Raw genomic sequence first — 23,002 nt, 5'->3', positions numbered from 1 at the left:
GCCTGTACAACGGCAAAGAGAATGACTGGGGTAGGCGGAGCCTAGGAGGGATCATGTGACCAGCTTTGCTGGGCTCTTTGCCATTTCCTGTTGGGGAAGAGAATATCCCACAAGTAAGGATGACGCCGTGGACCGGACACACCTATGTTGGAGAAAGTGTCTACCATTTTTATAGCCCATATTAAGCCCTTTATTCTGTTTGAGACTAAGAAAAAAGCTTACCGGTCCCCATGAGGGGAAATGACAGCCTTCCAGCATTACACAGTCTTGTTAGAAATATGGCTAGTCATAACTTAAGCAGAAAAGTCTGCCAACTGTTCCCCCCAACTGAAGTTATCTCATCTCAACAGTCCTGTGTGGGAACAGAAACCGATTTTAGTTACTGCTGCTAAAATCGTACTCCTCTCACAAACAGAACTCTTTTCATCCTTTTCTGTTTCAGAGTAAATAGTACATACCAGCACTATTTTAAAATAACAAACTTTTGATAATAGAATAAAAAACTACAACTAAACACCACATACTCTTCACCATCTCCGTGGAGATGCTGCTTGTTCAGCGGCAAAGAGAATGACTGGGGTGGGCGGAGCCTAGGAGGGACTATATGGACAGCTTTTGCTGTGCTCTTTGCCATTTCCTGTTGGGGAAGAGAATATTCCCACAAGTTATGGATGACGCCGTGGACCGGACACACCAATGTTGGAGAAATTGTCTTCTATCATTTAGAAACAGACATTAGGCTGAATAGTGGGTTCTAAACCCTCCTATGTTCCTTCAAAATGAGGGAAGAAGGATGAGAAAGATTATTATACTCCAAAAAAGCTGAGTAAATTCTTTAGGATTTATGACTTCATGAATTTTCTCCCTTGAGGTGGCCGAGTAATTCCTTACAGAATACCACAAATTCATAGCTTAGAGTGGTCACAATAAAAAGTTAAGCGCAAAAAAGATAAATAGCATTGAAGAACTACATTATTCATTCAATACATTAAATGTGAAGAAGGAAAGGGTAATGTTTCAATGAAACCTGAATACCCTGAACATACCAAGTTTAAAATGTCAGATTTCTGTTTAAAAATGGTTGAATATTATACTCAGCTGTTAAGTGTGTTGTAGTTTATTGAACTACAAATATTATATGGACTTGATCCACAGAAGAGGTGCTGCTTTCTAAAATCATGAGTTCCATATGTTTAACGTCTTGCAAACAAAATACATAAAGCATTAAAAGGAAAAGACATTTAATTTGAGCATACCTTGACCAGTTTATTATGTATTCTGAACCTTGTAACATAAAAACCAAATGCATATTACAAAATGTACGTTATTCTCTGTTGAAGGTATAACATTCCAAAATATATATATTAAGAAAAAAGACCTTTTCTCAGTCATAGATAATCCTTTATATAAAAAGCAGTATATTTTCAGTCAAGAATCTTGTTACAGTTATAAATACAAGATATACACAGCCTCTCATAAGGGGAAAAACTAAGTTTCATACAAATATCTACATATAAAACATTAAAAGCAGTGCTTAGTTAATGATTTTTTCTTTTGTCTATTTCAGAAAAATACATGTAAGTCTGTGTACTTTCATATATTTGCTCAATCTTTATGTTTGATGAGACAAAGTACCCTACTTTACAAGAAAGGAAACAGACTGCATATCTGTTGGAGCAAAGCAGTAAAGGAAAAGTGTTTGATATGAAGGCTATGATTTGTGACAATGCACTCTTCATAGCAGTTAAGGCTGGGGTGTACACAATGAGGTGACCATAATTAGAGTTCTTAGTAAACATTAGAAAAAAAACGGATAAGCTGACTGCTGAATAGCATCCACCAGCATTGCGTTCAGAAACCTCGTAATTAGGAATGTTGTGAAATATAGGACTTCCTTCAAATTGGTAAAGTTCAGGTAATAACATTAGAGCACCTATTTTATCATGACCCAGATTTCGAATTGCATTGCTCTTGAAATATTACTTAACCTCTTTAGTATTAAAAGAGAAAAAGCATCCACTGGATTTAACATCTGCAATAAATAGTACTACCACACTTATCAATTCAGGACACTTTTTCAATTTAGGACAATATTTATATAGTCATTGGTTTCATGTTTTGTAACTATGTTTTAAATGCCTTATTTTTTCTTACACAAATTTGTAAAATGTGTTTATTACTAGTTCAACTAGAATTACCATTTTGGAGTCAATGCAAATAAATAGTAAGGAGCTTTTGCCTGCAAAAGAAAAAATATATTTTGCTAATTCATTATATATATGTAATTAGGGAACATGTACTGTGAAACTCAATAACTGCTCTAGGTATGGTTTACTGAAGTGCACAAATAGCAAATAGTTTTTTTTTTTCTTTTTTGTGGATGTCCTTAAAACTGGAGGCTAAAAAAAAAACGTATTCTACATAGGATTTATCCAGCCTTTCTTTTGTCACAGGAGTGAATGCCTTCCACAAGACAGCCAATGGTAGATTCAGAATGCAAGAGACATGTCTCCTCAGCAGAAAGTCAAAATGGAGTATTCCTCTCACAAAAATATATATATATAACGCAGGCACTGTAAGGTGCATCAAAACACCATCTACCAACTCACTTTGCATATGATACCTTTTCAAGATCAAAACTCTGTCACTGCATTGTTTCACTTTGTCAAATTTGTTTAATGCAATGACAAGGTTTGAGGTAGCAAAAAAAACAAAAAAACAACAAAACATAAAATAAGTTCTCAAACCTTTTGCTTGCTTTACTGCTGGAGACTTCTGCTACGCATGCAATCTCCCATGCAGTGAATAGGTATTCTACTTTGTATATAAGAACATTAAAAAGGTAATGGCAGTATTAACAGTGTCATGGATTTCTTTTTTTATTATTATTATAGATTTTCTTCAGTTGAACCTGATATATTTTCTTTGCATCCACCATGTTTTAATGCCTAATGATACTTTGGGAAATGCTCATAGGCTACTGTCATGCAACAGTGGCTCTATATCTTCATCACTTCCTCGATCCATATTACTTATTGTTGTGTTGCTGATGATGTTGCTGCTGTTGTGCTTCCCGTTTCCAATGTTTTTGGTTGAATGGCTGCTGTGGTCCGGGATGAATAAGGCAACCAGGAATGCAAGAAGCACAGCACAAGCTCCAAACAAGAATGGTGGGCCTGGGATAATGGCTTTCTGGAACATGAAAAGTATAATTAACTCAATATTATTCTAAATGTATCATCACACTGAGAATTTTTTTTTTTTTTTTGATAATTAAAGAGACACTCAAGTTAAAATTTAAGTTTCATAATTCATATAGAGCATGCAATTTTAAATAACTTTCCAATTTTCTTCCATTAACAAAAGGTGCACAGAATATATGCGCAATAATTTACAGAACAATTTATGTAAGAACTTACCTGATAAATCCATTTTTTTCATAATGGCAAGAGTCCATGAGCTAGTGACATATGGGATATACATTCCTACCAGGAGGGGGCAAAGTTTCCCAAACCTCAAATGCCTATAAATACACCTCCCACCACACATATACTTCAGTTTAACGTATAGCCAAGTAGTGAGGTGTAAAAAGGAGTAAAAAAGCATACAAAAAAGAGGAACTGGAAAATAATATTGTGCTTTTATAGAAAAAATATAACCACGGAAAACAGGGTGGGCCTCATGGACTCTTGCCATTATGAAGAAATTAATTTATCAGTTAAGTTCTTACATAAATTATGTTTTCTTTCATGTAAATGGCAAGAGTCCATGAACTAGTGACGTATGGGATAAAATACCCAAGTCCACAGAAGAGTCACTAGAGAGGGAGGGATAAAATAAAAACAGCTATTTCCGCTGAGAAATAAAATCCACAAAATAAGTTCTTATAAACAGAAGAATCAAACAGACAGCTGCCTGAAGAACTTTTCTACCAAAGACTGCTTCAGAAGAAGCAAATACATCAAAATGGTAAAATTTAGAAAATGTATGCAAAGACGACTAAGTTCCGGCTTTGCACATCTGATCAACTGAAGCTTCATTCTTAAAAGCCCACAAAGTGGAGACTGATCTAGTAGAATGAGCTGTAATTCTCTGAGGCGGCCCGCCTCCAAATAAGCCTTGTGAATCAAAAGCTTTAACCAAGATGCTAAAGAAATGGCAGAGGCTTTCTGACCTTTCCTAGAACCAGAAAAAAGACAACAAATAGATTAGAAGTCTTCCTGAAAACCTTAGTAGTCTCCACACAGTATTTCAAAGCTCTTACCACATCCAAAGAATGTAACGATTTCTCAAAAGAATTCTTAGGATTCGGACACAAAGAAATAACAATTTCCCTACTAATGTTGCAAGAATTCACAACCTTAGGAAGAAATGTAAACAAAGTCCGCAAAACAGCTTGATCCTGATGGAAAATCAGAAAAGGAGACTCACAAGAGAGAGCAGACAATTCAGAAACTCTTCTAGCAGAAGAGATAGCCAAAAGTAACAACACTTTCCAAAGAAAGTAGTTTAATATCCAAAGAATGCATAGGCTCAAAAGGAGTAGCCTGCAAAGCCTTCAAAACCAAATTAAGACTCCATGGAGGAGAAATAGACTTAATAACAGGCTTGATACGGACCAAAGCGTGAACAAAACAGTGAATATCAGGAAGTTTAGCAATCTTTCTATGAAATAAAACAGAAAGAGCAGAGATTTGTCCCTTCAAAGTACTTGCAGACAAACCTTTATCCAAACCGTCCTGAAGAAACTAAGATTCTAGGAATTCTAAAAGAATGCCAGGAGAATTTATGAGAAGAACACCATGAAATATAGGTTTTGCACACCGGATAATAAATCTTGCTTGAAACAGACTTACGAGCCTGCAACATAGTATTGATCACCGAGTCACAGAAATCTCTATGACTAAGTACTAAACGTTCAATTTCCATACCTTCAAATTTAGAGCTTTGAGATCCTGATGGAAAAAACGGCCCTTGAGAAAGAAGGTCTGGCCTTAAAGGAAGTGACCAAGGTTGGCAACTAGACATCCGGACAAGATCCGCATACCAAAACCTGTAAGGCCATGCTGGTGCTATCAGAAACACATGCAATTGTTCCATTAAGATCTTGGAGATCACCCTTGGAAGAAAAACCAGAGCCAGAAAAATATAAGCAAGTTGGTAAGAGCAAGGAACTGCTAACGCATCCACCATCTCCGCCTGAGGATCCCTGGACCTGGAAAGGTATCTGGGAAGCCATCAGATCTATTTCTGGAAGACCCCACATTTGTACAATCTAAAAAAAAACAGATCTGGATGGAGAGACCAATCCCCTGGATGCAAACTCTGACGGCTGAGATAATCCGCTTCCCAATTGTCTAACCTAGGATATGAATCGCAGAAATTAGAGAAAAGTTGGATTCCGCCAAAGAAAGTATCTGTGATACTTCTTTCATTGCTAAAGGACTGCGAGTCCCTCCCTGATGATTGACATATGCCACAGTGGTGATATTGTCTGTCTGAAAGCAAATGAAAAGTTCTCTCTTTAATAGAGGCCAAGCCTGAAGAGCCCTGAAAACAGCATGGAGTTCTAAGATATTGATTGGAAACCTCACCTCTAGGGGATTCCAAACTCCTTGTGTTGCTAGAGACCTCCAGATAGCTCCCCAACCTGAAACACTTGCATCTGTTGAGATTACAGTCCAGGAAGGATGAACAAAAGAAGCCCCTTAAATAATGATGATGATGGTCTAACCACCAAGTCAGAGAGAGTAGAATGCTGGGATTTAAGAATATCAATTGTGATATCCGAGTATAATCCCTGCACCATTGATTCAGCATGCAAAGCTGCAGAGGTCGCATATGAAAATGAGCAAAGAGGATCACGTCCGATTCTGCAGTCATGAAACCTAAAACTTCCATGCACATAGCCACTGAAGGGAATGATCGAGACTGAAGGATTTGATAGGCTGAGATCAATTTCATTCCTCTCTTGTCTGTTAAAGACAGAGTCATGGACACTGAATCTATTTGGAAACCTAAAAAGGTGACCCTTGTCTGAGGAATCAAGAAACTCTTTGGTAAATTGATTGTCCAACCATGTCTTTGAAGAAACAACACTAGTTGATTTGTGTGAGATTCTGCGAAATGAAAAGATTGATCCAGTACCAAGATATTGTCCAAATAAGGAAACACTTCAATGCCCTGCTATCTAATTACAGATAGAAGGGCACTGAGAACCTTCGAAAAAGATTAATGGAGCTGTTGCTAGGCCAAATGGAACAGCGACAAATTGGTAATGCTTGTCTAGAAAAGAGAATCTCAGAAACCGTTAGTGATCTGGATGAATCGGAATGTGAAGATAAGCGTCCTGTAAAGTCTATTGCGGACATGTAATGATCTTGCTGAACAAAAGGCAGAATAGTCCTTATAGTCACCATCTTAAAAGTTGGGACCCTTACAAAAAGATTCAAAAACTTCAGATCCAGAACTGGTCTGAATGAATTTTCTTTCTTTGGGACAATGAATAGATTTACATAAAAACCCAGACCCTATTCCTGAAGTGGAACTGGTATAATCACCCCAGAAAGCTCCAGATCTGAAACACACTTCAAAAAAGCCTGAGCTTTCACAGGATTTGTTGGAACATGAGAGAGAAAGAATCTTCTCACAGGAGGTCTTACTCTGAAATCTATTAAATACCCTTGAGAAACAATGATTAACAGAATCTGCCCAAATGTTTAGAAAAAATTTCAATCTGCCTCCCACCAGCTGAACTGGATTGAGGGCTGCACCTTCATGTAGTCTTGGGGGCTGGCTTTGGTTTCTTATAAGGCTTGGATTTATTCCAACTTGAAGATGGCTTCCAATTGGAGCCAGAGTCCTTAGGGGAAGGAGTGGTTTTCTGTTCTCTATTCTGACGAAAGGAACAAAACCGATTAGAAGCTTTAGATTTACCCTTAGACTTTTTATTTTGAGGCAAAACAACTCCCTCCCCCCCAGTGATAGTGGAAATAATAGTCCAACTGAGAACCAAATAAAATATTACCCTGGAAAATAGATAGTAATCTAGATTTAGATACCATGTCAGCATTCCATGATAAAGCTCTTCTAGCCAGACTAGCTAAAGACATAGATTTAACATTAAAGGGACATAATACTCATATGCTAAATCACTTGAAACTGATGCAGTATAACTGTAAAAAGCTGACAGGAAAATATCACCTGAGCATCTCTATGTAAAAAAGGAAGATATTTTACCTCACAATCTCCTCAGCTCAGCAGAGTTTGTTCTGTGTAAAAAGTTATACTCAGCTGCTCCCAGCTGCAGGTAAAAAAAATTAAAAAAATGAAGAAATGAACAGCAGCCAATCAGCATCAGCAGTGCTGAGGTCATGAACTCTAACTGTGATCTCATGAGATTTGACATAACTCTCATGAGATTTCATAGTAAGCTTCCTTTACCTGATTGGTGAAATAATATGAGAGTGCACGATGCTAGTCCCTTCGGATGTCCCAGGACAAACACACTAAAATGCTGCTTAGAAATCCTTTACAATGGGAGGTGGCTACTGAGGAACTTTTGAGGTAAAATATCTTCCTTTTTTACATAGAGATGTTCAGGTGATATTTTCTAGACAGCTTTTTACAGCTATGCTGCATCACTTTCAAGTGTTTAAACATTTGGGTATTATGGCCCTTTAATCTTGATGATATCAAAAATAGCATCACAGATAAAATGATTAGCATGTTTAAGCAAACGAACAATGCTAGACAAATCAGGATCTGTTTCTTGATGTGCTAAGCTATCCAACCAAAAAGTTGATGCAGCCGCAACATCAGCCATAGAAATGGCAGGCTGAGAATATAGCCAGAATGTAAATAAGCTTTCCTTAGATAAGATTCAATTTTCCTATCTAAAGGATCCTTAATAGAAGTACTATCTTCCATTGGAATGGTAGTACGTTTGGCAAGAGTAGAAATAGCCCCATCAACCTTAGGGACTTTTCCCCAAAACTCCAAATTAGCCACTGGTAAAGGATATAACTTCTTAAACCTAGAAGAAGGATTAAAAGAAGCACCAGGCTTAGACCACTCCTTAGCAATCACATCAGAAACCACATCTGGAATAGGAAAAACCTTAGGAGTAATCACAGAAGGTTTAAAAACAGAATTTAAACATTTACTGGTTTTGTTATCAAGAGGATCAGACTCCTCAATACCTAAAGTAACCAATACTTCTTTCAACAAAGACCGAATATAATCAATCTCAAAAAGATAAGATTTATCAATTTCAATGTCTGAAGTAGGATCTTCTGAAGCAGAGATCCTCTTCAGAAGAGGATATTTCAGTATGTTGTCAGTCACCACAAATTTCATCAGTTTTAAAAGACCTTTTACGTTTATTAAAAGGTGGAATAGCAGACATAGCCTTCTGTATTGCATCAGCAATATAATTTTTCATATCAACGGGGATATCATGTACATTAGATGTTGAGGGAACAACAGGTGCTGTACTAGTACTAATAGAAACATTATCGGCATGCAAAAGCTTATCATGACAACTGTTACATAATATAGCCGGAGATATCTCAGCTTGCTTACAACAGATGCACTTAGCTTTGGTAGAACTGTGTTCAGGCAGCATGGTTCCTATAGTAGCTTCTGAGACAGGATCAGACTGAGACATTTTGCAAAATGTAAAAGAAAAAAATAACATTTAAATAAAATATCCAATTTCCTCATATAGCAGTTTCAGGAATGGTAAAAAATGAATATGCTAAATAAGCATTAAAGCAAACAGCATAGCCCTCTGGAATAAAAAAAGAGCATGGAGCATAAAGGAAGTGGGGTAATATAACAAAAAAATATTTGCCGGCAAGTATGACGCACAATGCAAAGTGACATTTTTGTTGCTGCCAAACATCCGGAAATGACGCAACTCTAGTCATAGAGACGCAGGAAATTACTAAACTTGCGACACTATAGTCGCAAATTTGCGGCAAAAAAAATTTGCGCCAAAAATGACGCAATAAATAACAGCATTTTGTGCCCTCGCGAGCCTAGATTTGCCCGCAAATTTTAAGTAAAGAACAAGTCAAATTGAAAAAAAAAGACTTAACCCCAGGTAATTTTTTTTTTTTTAAATAACTACCTTAAACAGGATTCTCATACTGAAACTGATAGACTACAAAGGGAAATACACATAGACCTGACTCATGGAAAATATAAGTAAATACATATATTTAAAACTTTATATTAATACATAAAGCCCCAAACATAGCTGAGAGTGTCTTAAATAATGATACATACTTACCGAAGACACCCATCCACATATAGCAGACAGCCAAACCAGTACTGAAAACTATCAGCAGAGGTAATGGTATAAGAGTATATCGTCAAACTGAAAAGGGATGTAGGAGATGAATCCCTACGACCGTTAACAGAGAACCCTTGAAAAGATTTCCTATGAGTAAAACCATAAAAATATAATTTATGCTTACCTGATAAATTCATTTCTCCTGTAGTGTAGTCAGTCCACGGGTCATCCATTACTTATGGGATTATAACTCCTCCCTAACAGGAAGTGCAAGAGGATCACCCAAGCAGAGCTGCTATATAGCTCCTCCCCTCTACGTCATATCCAGTCATTCGACCGAAACCATACGAGAAAGGAGAAACTATAGGGTGCAGTGGTGACTGGAGTTTAATTAAAATTTAGACCTGCCGTAAAAACAGGGCGGGCTGTGGACTGACTACACTACAGGAGAAATGAATTTATCAGGTAAGCATAAATTATATTTTCTCCTGTTAAGTGTAGTCAGTCCACGGGTCATCCATTACTTATGGGATACCAATACCAAAGCTAAAAGTACACGGATGACGGGAGGGACAGGCAGGATCTTTACACGGAAGGAAACACTGCCTGTAGAACCTTTCTCCCAAAAACAGCCTCCGAAGAAGCAAAAGTGTCAAATTTGTAAAATTTTGAAAAAGTGTGAAGTGAAGACCAAGTTGCAGCCTTGCAAATCTGTTCAACAGAGGCCTCATTCTTAAAGGCCCAAGTGGAAGCCACAGCTCTAGTAGAATGAGCTGTAATCCTTTCAGGAGGCTGCTGTCCAGCAGTCTCATAGGCTAAACGTATTATGCTACGAAGCCAAAAAGAGAGAGAGGTAGCCGAAGATTTTTGACCTCTCCTCCGTCCAGAATAAACGACAAACAGGGAAGAAGTTTGACGAAAATCTTTAGTTGCCTGCAAATAAAATTTCAGGGCACGGACGACGTCCAGATTGTGCAAAAGTCTTTCCTTCTTTGAAGAAGGGTTAGGGCACAATGATGGAACAACAATCTCTTGATTGATATTCTTGTTAGTGACTACCTTAGGTAAGAACCCAGGTTTAGTACGCAGAACTACCTTGTCTGAATGAAAAATCAGATAAGGAGAATCACAGTGTAAGGCCGATAACTCAGAGACTCTTCGAGCCGAGGAAATAGCCATTAAAAACAGAACTTTCCAAGATAACAGCTTGATATCGATGGAATGAAGGGGTTTAAATGGAACACCTTGCAGAACGTTAAGAACTAAGTTTAAGCTCCACGGCGGAGCAACAGTCTTAAACACAGGCTTAATCCTAGCCAAAGCCTGACAAAAAGCCTGAACGTCTGGAACTTCTGCCAGACGTTTGTGTAAAAGGATAGACAGAGCTGAAATCTGTCCCTTTAACGAACTAGCAGATAAACCCTTTTCTAAACCCTCTTGTAGAAAAGACAATATCCTAGTAATCCTAACCTTACTCCATGAGTAACTCTTGGATTCGCACCAATATAAGTATTTACGCCATATTTTATGGTAAATTTTCCTGGTAACAGGTTTCCTAGCCTGTATTAAGGTATCAATCACTGACTCACTGAGAATCCACGCTTTGATAGAATCAAGCGTTCAATCTCCATGCAGTCAGCCTCAGAGAAATTAGATTTGGATGTTTGAAAGGACCCTGAATCAGAAGGTCCTGTCTCAGAGGCAGAGACCATGGTGGACAGGACAACATATCCACTAGATCTGCATACCATGTCCTGCGTGGCCACGCAGGCGCTATTAGAATCACCGATGCTCTCTCCTGTTTGATCCTGGCAATCAATCGAGGAAGCATCGGGAAAGGTGGAAACACATAAGCCATGTTGAAGACCCAAGGTGCTGTCAGAGCATCTATCAGCACCGCTCCCGGGTCCCTGGACCTGGATCCGTAACAAGGAAGCTTGGCGTTCTGGCGAGACGCCATGAGATCCAGATCTGGTTTGCCCCAATGATGAAGCAATTGGGCAAACACCTCCGGATGAAGTTCCCACTCCCCCGGATGAAAGGTCTGGCGACTTAGAAAATCCGCCTCCCAGTTCTCCACGCCTGGGATGTGGATCGCTGACAGGTGGCAAGAGTGAGACTCTGCCCAGCGAATTATCTTTGAGACTTCCATCATCGCTAGGGAACTCCTTGTTCCTCCTTGATGGTTGATGTAAGCCACAGTCGTGATGTTGTCCGACTGAAACCTGATGAACCTCAGAGTTGCTAACTGAGGCCAAGCCAGAAGAGCATTGAAAATTGCTCTTAATTCCAGAATGTTTATTGGAAGGAGTCTCTCCTCCTGAGTCCATGATCCCTGAGCCTTCAGGGAATTCCAGACTGCGCCCCAACCTAGAAGGCTGGCGTCTGTTGTTACAATCGTCCAATCTGGCCTGCGGAAGGGCATCCCCTTGGACAGATGTGGCCGAGAAAGCCACCATAGAAGAGAATCTCTGGTCTCTTGATCCAGATTTAGCAGAGGGGACAAATCTGAGTAATCCCCATTCCACTGACTTAGCATGCACAATTGCAGCGGTCTGAGATGCAGGCGCGCAAATGGTACTATGTCCATTGCCGCTACCATTAAGCCGATTACCTCCATGCACTGAGCCACTGACGGGTGTTGAATGGAATGAAGGACACGGCAAGCATTTAGAAGTTTTGATAACCTGTCCTCCGTCAGGTAAATTTTCATTTCTACAGAATCTATAAGAGTCCCAAGAAAGGGAACTCTTGTGAGTGGCAATAGAGAACTCTTTTCTACGTTCACCTTCCACCCATGCGACCTTAGAAATGCCAGAACTAACTCTGTATGAGACTTGGCAGTTTGGAAACTTGACGCTTGTATCAGAATGTCGTCTAGGTACGGAGCTACCGCTATGCCTCGCGGTCTTAGTACCGCCAGAAGAGAGCCCAGAACCTCTTTTTTGGGAACCACAAACAGATTTGAATAGAATCCTTGCCCGTGTTCCGACCGCGGAACTGGGTGGATCACTCCCATTAGTAAGAGGTCTTGTACACAGCGTAGAAACGCCTCTTTCTTTATCTGGTTTGCTGATAAACTTGAAAGATGAAATCTCCCATGTGGAGGAGAAGCTTTGAAGTCCAGAAGATATCCCTGAGATATGATTTCCAACGCCCAGGGATCCTGGACATCTCTTGCCCAAGCCTGGGCAAAGAGAGAAAGTCTGCCCCCCACTATATCCGTTTCCGGATCGGGGGCCCTCACTTCATGCTGTCTTAGGGGCAGCAGCAGGTTTTCTGGCCTGCTTGCCCTTGTTCCAGGACTGGTTAGGTTTCCAGCCCTGTCTGTAGCGAGCAACAGTTCCTTCCTGTCTTGGAGCGGAGGAAGTTGATGCTGCTCCTGCCTTGAAGTTACGAAAGGCACGAAAATTAGATTGTTTAGCCTTTGGTTTGGCCCTGTCTTGAGGCAGGGCATGGCCCTTACCTCCAGTAATGTCAGCGATAATTTCTTTCAAGCCGGGCCCGAATAATGTCTGCCCTTTGAAAGGAATATTAAGCAATTTAGATTTAGAAGTCACATCAGCTGACCAGGATTTAAGCCACAGCGCTCGGCGCGATTGAATGGCGAATCCGGAGTTCTTAGCCGTAAGTTTGGTTAAGTGTACTACGGCATCAGAAATAAATGAATTAGCTAGCTTAAGGGCTTTAAGCTTGTTCATAATTTCATCCAATGGAGCTGTGCTAAGGGTCTCTTCCAGAGACTCAAACCAGAATGCCGCCGCAGCAGTGACAGGCGCGATGCATGCAAGGGGTTGTAATATAAAACCTTGCTGAACAAACATTTTCTTAAGGTAACCCTCTAACTTTTTATCCATTGGATCTGAAAAAGCACAGCTATCCTCCACCGGGATAGTGGTGCGCTTAGCCAGAGTAGAAACTGCTCCCTCCACCTTAGGGACCGTCTGCCATAGGTCCCGTGTGGTGGCGTCTATTGGAAACATTTTTCTAAATATAGGAGGGGGTGAAAAGGGCACACCGGGTCTATCCCACTCCTTGTTAACAATTTCTGTAAGTCTTTTAGGTATAGGAAAAACGTCGGTACACGCCGGTACCGCAAAATATTTATCCAGCCTACATACTTTCTCTGGAATTGCAACCGTGTTACAATCATTCAGAGCCGCTAATACCTCCCCTAGTAATACACGGAGGTTCTCAAGCTTAAATTTAAAATTTGAAATCTCTGAATCCAGTTTACTTGGATCAGATCCGTCACCCACAGAATGAAGCTCTCCGTCCTCATGTTCTGCAAATTGTGACGCAGTATCAGACATGGCTCTACTATTATCAGCGCACTCTGTTCTTACCCCAGAGTGATCGCGTTTACCTCTTAATTCTGGCAATTTAGATAGTACTTCAGTCATAACATTAGCCATGTCTTGCAAAGTGATTTGTATGGGCCGCCCTGATGTACTTGGCGCCACAATATCACGCACCTCCTGAGCGGGAGGCGAAGGTACTGACACGTGAGGAGAGTTAGTCGGCATAACTTCCCCCTCGTTGTCTGGTGATATTTTTTTAACATATAAAGTTTGACTTTTATTCAAAGTAACATCTATACATTGAGTGCACAAATTTCTATTGGGCTCCACATTGGCCTTTAAACATAGTGAACAAACAGATTCATCTGTGTCAGACATGTTTAAACAGACTAGCAATAACACTAGCAAGCTTGGAAAAAACTTTTAAATAAATTTACAAGCTATATAAAAAACGCTACTGCGCCTTTAAGAAACATAAAAATGTGACACAGTTGAATTAACAATGAACCAAATATGTTAAAACAACCAAATTTTAACAGAAAATGTATAAAGTTAGCAGAGGATTGCACCCACCAGCAAAAGGATGATTAACCCCTTAATACACAAAACGGATAACAGTTGAAATAAACGTTTTTATCACAGTCAAACACACTGTCACAGGTCTGCTGTGACTGATTACCTCCCTCAAAACTAGTTTTGGAGACCCCTGGGCTCTGTAGAGACGTCCTGGATCATGGAGGAAGAAATAGGAAGACTGACTAAATTTTTACTGCGCAATAAAGCGCTAAAATAGGCCCCTCCCACTCATATTACAACAGTGGGGAAGCTCAGTAAACTGTTTTTATGCAGAAAAAAACGACAGCCATGTGGTAAAAATCATGCCCATAAAGTTTTATCACCCAGTACCTCAGAAAAAACGATTAACATGCCAGTAAACGTTTTAAAATTGAAAATTATGAAGTGTTATTAATAAGCCTGCTGCTAGTCGCTTTCACTGCAGTGCAGGCTCAAATATTACTTTAATATTGACAGTATATTCTTAGTGAAATTCCATTCCCCAGAAATACCTCAGAGTATACATACATATCAGCCTGATACCAGTCGCTACTACTGCATTTAAGGCTGCACTTACATTACATCGGTATTAGCAGTATTTTCTCAGTCAATTCCATTCCTTAGAATTTACTGCACATACCTCCTTGCAGGTGGGCCCTGCATGCTATCCCCTGTTCTGAAGTTACCTCACTCCTCAGAATGGCCGAGAACAGCAAGTGGATCTTAGTTACGACCGCTAAGATCATAGAAAAAACTCAGGCAGATTCTTCTTCTAATGCTGCCTGAGAACAAACAACACACTCCGGTGCCGTTTAAAATAACAAACTTTTGATTGAAGAAATAAAAACTAAGTTTAACACACCACAGTCCTCTCACACGTCCTATATTTAGTTAGGTGCAAGAGAATGACTGGGTATGACGTAGAGGGGAGGAGCTATATAGCAGCTCTGCTTGGGTGATCCTCTTGCACTTCCTGTTAGGGAGGAGTTATAATCCCATAAGTAATGGATGACCCGTGGACTGACTACACTTAACAGGAGAAAATCAAAAGGCAATACTCTCTTCATGTCCCTCTGACAAACACTGTACTCTGAGAGGAATTGGGCTTTGGAATGCTTAGAAGCGCTTGTCATAGATTAAATCATAAAAATCAAGCACAAACTTACTTCACCACCTCCATAGGAGGCAAGGTTTGTAAAACTGAAGTATATGTGTGGTGGTAGGTATATTTATAAGCATTTGAAGTTTGGGAAACTTTGCCCCCTCCTGGTAGGAATGTATATCCCATACATCACTAGCTCATGGACTCTTGCCATTTACATGAAAGAAATATGTATATGCATTTGTGATTGGCTGACGGCTGTCACATGTTACAGTGGGAGAGGAAATAGACATAACTTTGAAATTTGTCAGATAAAAATCTACTTCATTTGAAGTTCATACTAAGTGCTATTGCATTGTCTTGTTATCATGCATTTGTTGATTATGCAAATCTATTGTATTTAGAGGTATTTTAAGTATTTTCACTTACGGCATCAGATGGATCTTTTATTGTGGTTTTCTCTGAACTAGGCACAGTTACATCACCATTAAGTTCTACATGGAAGAGAAAGAAGACAAATCCATAGAGTGCTGGTCCAAGGCCGTTGCATAAACCTCGTATACCAGTCACCATTCCTTGGGCAACACCTGTTAAAACAGACACAAAAAACCTGTTTTAACATGAACTTAATATGCTGGTGGCAATACATTGCACATAAATGCTATTAATTATCAAAAAATGTAAGAGTTGTGCATGAATTAGAACTAAATTTTGCAAAGAGAGAACGCTGATAGGAGGTAATCAGTCTATTTTTTTTTTACTTTTTACCCTAGGATTTTGGAGCTTAAAAAAAGACATTGAAGTGCATTTTAATCGTAAGCTATTCAGCCCTAGTATAAACCTGTCAGAAAAGTTTGCATTAACGTATTGAATCCACTTACAAGGAGGATGTTTTTGAATTCTGATACTGACCTCTTTTATATACCCCAGTGCTCATCTGCCACTGGCAGTGTATGGACAAGGTGCAGATTTTGAATTAAAGTCCCCTAAAAAAATGTTTTTTTTTTTAATAACTAATGATTAGAATAAAATTTCTAAAAAATGCAAATGTCCCATTAATTGAAATTATGGCATGAAGTTAGAGAGTGAGTGTTTGTGGGTACGTGTAAATTTAGATCTAAAGCTATTGTTAAAGAAAAAACTATCTGAATTAAGAATCATATTTCTGTTTCACCAAGTGTACGGAAATCTTTCACAACAAAAGGCAAGATTACAAATGGAGTGCTATTTATAACTCCCACTCAAGCATTAACTGTGCTAGAAGTAAGCTTTTTCAGTGTGTCGGGTACCGTGCGTATTACAAGTTGAAAGTTTTCGCTTGCTTGATAACCCGAGACCAAAGTAACAATATCACAAATGCGTTAAAGTATTCTCCCATAGGCTTCAATGGAGCCCCGAAAAGTGTAAAAAAAAAAAAAAAAAACCATAACACCCTGCACGCGCTTATCACATTTAACCAAGTGCGCTAACCTGACATGAAAACATAATTTATGCTTACCAGAAAAATTTCTTTCCTTTCGGATAGGGAGAGTCCACGGCTTCATTCCTTAGTGTTGGGAAATACAACACCTGGCCACCAGGAGGAGGCAGACACCCCAGCCAAAGGCTTAAATATCCCTCCCACTTCCTCATTACCCCAGTCATTCTGCCGAGGGAACAAGGAAAAGTAGGAGAAACATTAGGGTATAAATGGTGCCAGAAGAACAAAAGAAATAATAGGGGACCGCCCATAGACCAGAAAAAATGGGCGGGGGTCGTGGACTCTCCCTATCAGGAAGAAAAACATAATTTATGCTTACCAGATAAATTCCTTTTTTTCCGAAGATAGGGAGAGTCCATGGCTTTATTCCTTACTGTTGGGAAAACTATACCCAAGCTCCAGAGGACACTGAATGAATAACGGGAGGGAACAAAAAGGAAGAGGCAGACCCTATTCTGAGGGCACCATAGCCTGCAAAACTTTTCTCCCGAAAGCTGCTTCAGTCGAAGCAAAAACATCAAACTTGTAAAATTTTTAAAAAGTATGTAAGGAGGACCAGGTAGCCGCCTTACAAATCTGATCCATAGAGGCCTCGTTCTTAAAGTCCCAAGAGGAAGCCACTGCGCTAGTGGAATGAGCCGTTATCCTCTCAGGAGGACAATGTCCCCCTGTCTCGTAAGCCAAGCGGATGACACTCCTTAACCAAAAAGATAGGGAAGTCGATGTAGCCTTCTGTCCTTTACGCTTCCCTAAATAGACAACAAACAAAGAGGAAGATTGTCTAAACTCCTTAGTAGCCTGAAGAGAGAACTTCAAGGCGCGAACCACATTCAAATTGTGAAGTAAGCATTCCTTCGATGAAGAAGGATTAGGACACAAGGAAGGAACTCCTGATTGATGTTGCGATCTGACACAACCTTAGGAAGAAAACCTAATTTAGTACGTAAAATTGCCTTATCTGCATGAAAAATCAGATAAGGGGGCTCACATTGCAAAGCAGAGATCTCAGAAACTCTGCGCGCAGAGGTAATAGCCAATAAAAAGAGAACCTTCCAAGAAAACAATTTAATGTCAACGGAATGCAGAGGCTCAAACGGAAACCTGTTGCAAAACCCAAGGAAAAAGATTTAGGCTCCAAGGAGCAGCCCAAGATCTAAATACAGGTCTGATCCTAATCAGAGCCAGTCTCTTGTGCAATAAAACCGACAGGACTGAAATCTGTCCCCTCAGGGAACTAGCAGAAAGGCCCTACTCCAGCCCATTCTGGAGAAAAGATAAGATCCTGGCAACCTTAAGTCTGTGCCAGGAAAAACCACACTCTTCACACCAGAATAAGTAGGTCCTCCACATCTTGTGGTAGATGCACCGAGTAACTGGTTTACGAGCTTGAATAAGAGTATTAATGACACTCTCAGAGAAACCTCTCTTAACTAAGGCTAAGATATACGAGTTTGAACCTCCAGGGCACTGCTAGTGCATCTATTAGATCCGCTTGGGGATCCCTTAACCCATACCTGGGTAGCTTGGTATTGAGACGGGACTCCATGAGATCTATCTCTGGCATCCCCCACTTGCTGCATATCTCTGCAAATACCTCGGGATTGAGAGACCATTCCCCTGGATGGAAGGATTGCCTGCTGAGAAAATCCGCCTCCCAGTTGTCCACACCCGGAATGTGGATCGCTGACATCGAACAGCTGTGGGCCTCCGCTCACTCCAGAATCTGAGATACTTCCTTCATCGCCAAGGAACTTCTCGTTCCCCCCTGATGGTTGATGTAAGCCACTGAGGTTATATTGTCTGATTGGAATCTGATAAACTGGGATGAACCCAGAAGTGGCCAAGCCTTCAAGGCCTTGAAGATTGCCCGTAGATCCAAAATAATGATCGGGAGGACTCCTTTTGAGTCCACTACCCCGTGCCTTCCTGGCACCCCAAACAGCTCCCTATCCGGATAGGCTTGTGTCCAAAGTCACAATCTCCCAGGATAGTCTTAAGAAGCATGTCCCTCGGGACCGATGATCTGGACAGAGCCACCAAGATAACGATTCAATCAACCGGCTGTCTAATACAATCTGTTGAGACAGATCTGAATGATTGCCGTTCCACTGCTTCAGCATGCACAGTTGTAAAGCTCTGAGACGGAACCTGGCAAAAGGAATGATGTCCATGCAGGACACCATGAGACCAATCACCTCCATATACTGAGCCACAGAGGGACTCAAGGAGGTCTGGAGGGCAAGACATGCCGAAGTTCGCTTGCAACGTCTATGGTCTGTTAGAAATATCCTCATGTATATGGAGTCTATTCTATTACCCAGGAATTCCACCCTGGTACTTGGGATAAGGTAACTCTTTTCCAAGTTTATCTTCCATCCATGTGATCATAGAACACTGAGAAAGGACTCTGAGAATTCTTCCGCAAGATGAAAGGATGGTGCTTGCACCAGAATATCATCCAAGTACGGAGCTACTGCAATACCCTGAGTTCTGGCAACGGCTAGAAGAGCCCACAGAACCTTCGTAAAGATTCTTGGAGCAGTAGCTAGGCCAAACAGAAGGGTAATGAACTGGAAATGCTCGTCAAGGAATGCAAACCTAGGGAACTGAAAGTGTTCCCTGTGGATTGGAACATGAAGGTAAGCGTCCTTCCGATCTATAGTGGTCATAAACTGGCCTTCCTGAATTAAAGGAAGGATGGACCTTATTGTCTCCATCTTGAAGGAAGGGACACTGAGAAAGCACTTTAGGTCCAGTATTAGGCGGAAAGTTCCCTCCTACTTTGGGACCACGAAAAGGTTTGAATAAAACCCTAAACCTCTTTCTTCGATAGGCCCCGGGACAACAACTCCTAAGGAGGATAGTTCCCGAACGCACCCTAGAAAGGCATCCCTCTTTTCTAGTCTGGTAGACAGATTCGAGAGAAGGATATCCCTGAGATACCACATCGAGGACCCACGGATCCTGTACCTCCTTGAACCAGGCGTCTGAAAAAAGAGACAGTCTGCCTCCCTACACGATCCAATCCCAGATCAGGGGCCGCCCCTTCATGCCGATTTATTTTTCGGCTGGCTTCTTATTCTGCTTGGATTTATTCGAGGACTGAGCCGGCTTCCAAGATGTCTTGGGTTACTCAGGCTTGGAGGAGGATTGTTGTCATTGGGATTTGTCACAACGAAAGGAACGTAAATTAGAAGATTGTCGTCCCTTAGACTTGTCCTTATCTTGCGGTAGGAAGGCATCCTTGCCTCCGGTAACCGTAGAAATAATGGAGTCCAGGCCTGGACCAAATAAAAACAAAATGTATGCTTACCTGATAAATTTATTTCTCTTGTGGTGTATCTAGTCCACGGGTTCATCCATTACTTGTGGGATATTCTCCTTCCCAACAGGAAGCTGCAAGAGGACACCCACAGCAGAGCTGTCTATATAGCTCCTCCCCTAACTGCCACCCCCAGTCATTCGACCGAAGACAAGCAAGAAAAAAAGGAGAAACTATAGGGTGCAGTGGTGACTGTAGTTTAAAAATAAAAAACACCTGCCTTAAAATAACAGGGCGGGCCGTGGACTGGATACACCACAAGAGAAATACATTTATCAGGTAAGCATAAATTTTGTTTTCTCTTGTAAAGGTGTATCCAGTCGACGGGTTCATCCATTACTTGTGGGATACCAATACCAAAGCTTTAGGACACGGATGAAGGGAGGTACAAGGCAGGAAACTTAAACGGAAGGCACCACTGCCTGTAAGACCTTTCTCCCAAAAATAGCCTCCGAAGAAGCAAAAGTATCAAATTTATAGAATTTAGAAAAGGTATGAAGCGAAGACCAAGTCGCCGCCTTACAAATCTGTTCAACAGAGGCCTCACGTTTAAAAGCCCATGTGGAAGCTACTGCTCTAGTAGAATGAGCTGTAATTCTTTCAGGAGGCTGCTGGCCAGCAGTCTCATAAGCAAAGCGAATTATGCTTCTTAGCCAAAAGGAGAGAGAAGTTGCCGAAGCCTTTTGGCCTCTCCTCTGTCCAGAGTAGACAACAAACAAAGCAGATGTTTGACGAAAATCTTTTGTAGCTTGTAAATAAAACTTTAAAGCACGAACCACATCAATATTGTGTAATAGACGTTCCTTCTTTGAAAAAGGATTAAGACATAGGGAAGGAACAACAATCTCCTGATTGAAATTCTTATCAGATACCACCTTAGGCAGAAACCCAGGTTTGGTACGTAAAACTACCTTATCTGCATGGAAAATCAGATAAGGGGAATCACACTGTAAAGCAGATAACTCCGAAACTCTTCGAGCCGAGGAGAAAGCTACTAAAAATAGAACTTTCCAAGATAAAAGCTTAATATCTATGGAATGCAAAGGTTCAAACAGAACCCCTTGAAGAACTTTAAGAACTAAATTTAAACTCCATGGCGGAGCAACAGGTTTAAACACAGGCTTGATTCTAACTAAAGCCTGACAAAACGCCTGAACGTCTGGAACCTCAGCCAGACGTTTGTGCAAAAGAATAGACAGAGCAGAAATCTGTCCCTTTAAGGAACTAGCTGACAATCCCTTCTCCAATCCTTCTTGGAGAAAAGATAATATCCTAGGAATCCTGACCTTACTCCATGAGTAACCCTTGGATTCACACCAGTGAAGATATTTACACCATATCTTATGATAGATCTTCTTGGTGACAGGCTTTCGAGCCTGAATTAAGGTATCAATGACTGATTCGGAAAAACCACGCTTTGATAGAATCAAGCGTTCAATCTCCAAGCAGTCAGACGTAGAGAAATTAGATTTGGATGTTTGAAGGAACCTTGAAGTAGAAGGTCCTGTCTTGGCGGCAGAGTCCATGGTGGAAAGGATGACATGTCCACCAGATCTGCATACCAAGTCCTGCGTGGCCACGCAGGGGCTATCAAGATCACAGAAGCTCTCTCCTGCTTGATCTTGGCAATCAGACGAGGGAGCAGAGGAAACAGTGGAAACACATAAGCCAGGCTGAAGGACCAGGACACTGCTAGAGCATCTATCAGCGCTGCTTTGGGATCCCTGGACCTGGACCCGTAAAAAGGAAGCTTGGCGTTCTGACGAGACGCCATGAGATCCAGTTCTGGTTTGCCTCAAAGTTGGATCAACTGGGCAAATACCTCCGGATGGAGCTCCCACTCCCCCGGATGAAAAGTCTGCCGACTTAGAAAATCCGCCTCCCAGTTCTCTACTCCTGGGATATGGATAGCTGAGAGATGGCAAGAGTGAACCTCTGCCCATAGAATTATCTTTGAAACCTCCAACATTGCCAGGAGGCTCCTTGTTCCCCCCTGACGGTTGATATAGGCTACAGTCGTGATGTTGTCCGACTGAAATCTGATGAACCTGACCGCAGCTAGCTGAGGCCAAGCCTGAAGAGCATTGAATATCGCTCTGAGTTCCAGAATGTTTATCGGAAGGAGGGCCTCCTCCTGAGTCCACGAACCCTTCAGGGAGTTCCAGACTGCACCCCAGCCCAGAAGGCTGGCATCTGTCGTTACTATAGTCCATTCTGGCCTGCGGAAACTCATTCCCTTGGACAGATGGACCCGAGATAGCCACCAGAGAAGAGAATCCCTGGTCTCTTGATCCAGATTTAGTAGAGGGGACAAATCTGTGTAATCCCCATTCCACTGATTGAGCATGCAAAGTTGCAGTGGTCTGAGATGTAGGCGGGCAAACGGAACTATGTCCATTGCCGCTACCATTAATCCGATTACCTCCATACACTGAGCCACTGACGGACGAGAAATGGAATAAAGAGCACGGCAGAAAGTCAGAAGTTTTGACAACCTGACCTCTGTCAGATAAATCTTCATTTCTACTGAATCTATCAGAGTTCCTAGGAAGGAAACTCTTGTGAGAGGTGAGAGAGAACTCTTTCCTTCGTTCACCTTCCACCCGTGAGACCTTAGGAATGCCATAACAATGTCCGTATGGGACCTGGCGATATGAAAAGTTGACGCCTGTATCAGGATGTCGTCTAGGTAAGGGGCTACTGCTATACCCTGCAGTCTTAGAACCGCCAGAAGGGACCCTAGAACCTTCGTAAAGATTCTTGGTGCCGTGGCTAACCCGAAGGGAAGAGCCACAAACTGGTAATGCCTGTCTAGGAAGGCGAACCTGAGAAACTGATGATGATCCCTGTGTATCGGAATATGTAGATAAGCATCCTTTAAATTCACGGTAGTCATATATTGACCCTCCTGGATTATAGGTAGGATGGCTCGAATAGTCTCCAT

At 41.1% G+C, this 23,002-nt stretch overlaps 1 protein-coding gene across 1 annotated transcript in view; it reads right to left on the bottom strand.

The window, feature by feature from the left end:
* Window positions 1-1,224: 1,224 nt before the first annotated feature.
* LOC128647173 (hippocampus abundant transcript 1 protein) overlaps window positions 1,225-23,002 on the bottom strand; it is a 250,063-nt gene continuing 228,285 nt past the window's right edge. Inside the window, exons 10-11 of the mRNA XM_053699958.1 lie at window positions 15,686-15,843; window positions 1,225-3,192 (exon numbers count right to left, since the gene is read on the bottom strand). Of these exons, the coding sequence (XP_053555933.1) occupies window positions 2,971-3,192; window positions 15,686-15,843 (380 nt within the window). The 3' untranslated portion in view covers window positions 1,225-2,970. The remainder of the gene's footprint in view (window positions 3,193-15,685; window positions 15,844-23,002) is intronic.

Source organism: Bombina bombina, chromosome 2 (genome assembly GCF_027579735.1).
Source record: "Bombina bombina isolate aBomBom1 chromosome 2, aBomBom1.pri, whole genome shotgun sequence".
Classification (NCBI taxonomy): domain Eukaryota; kingdom Metazoa; phylum Chordata; class Amphibia; order Anura; family Bombinatoridae; genus Bombina; species Bombina bombina.
Note: the sequence above shows the minus strand (reverse complement) of the source record. Positions and strands in the feature narration are given on the sequence as shown.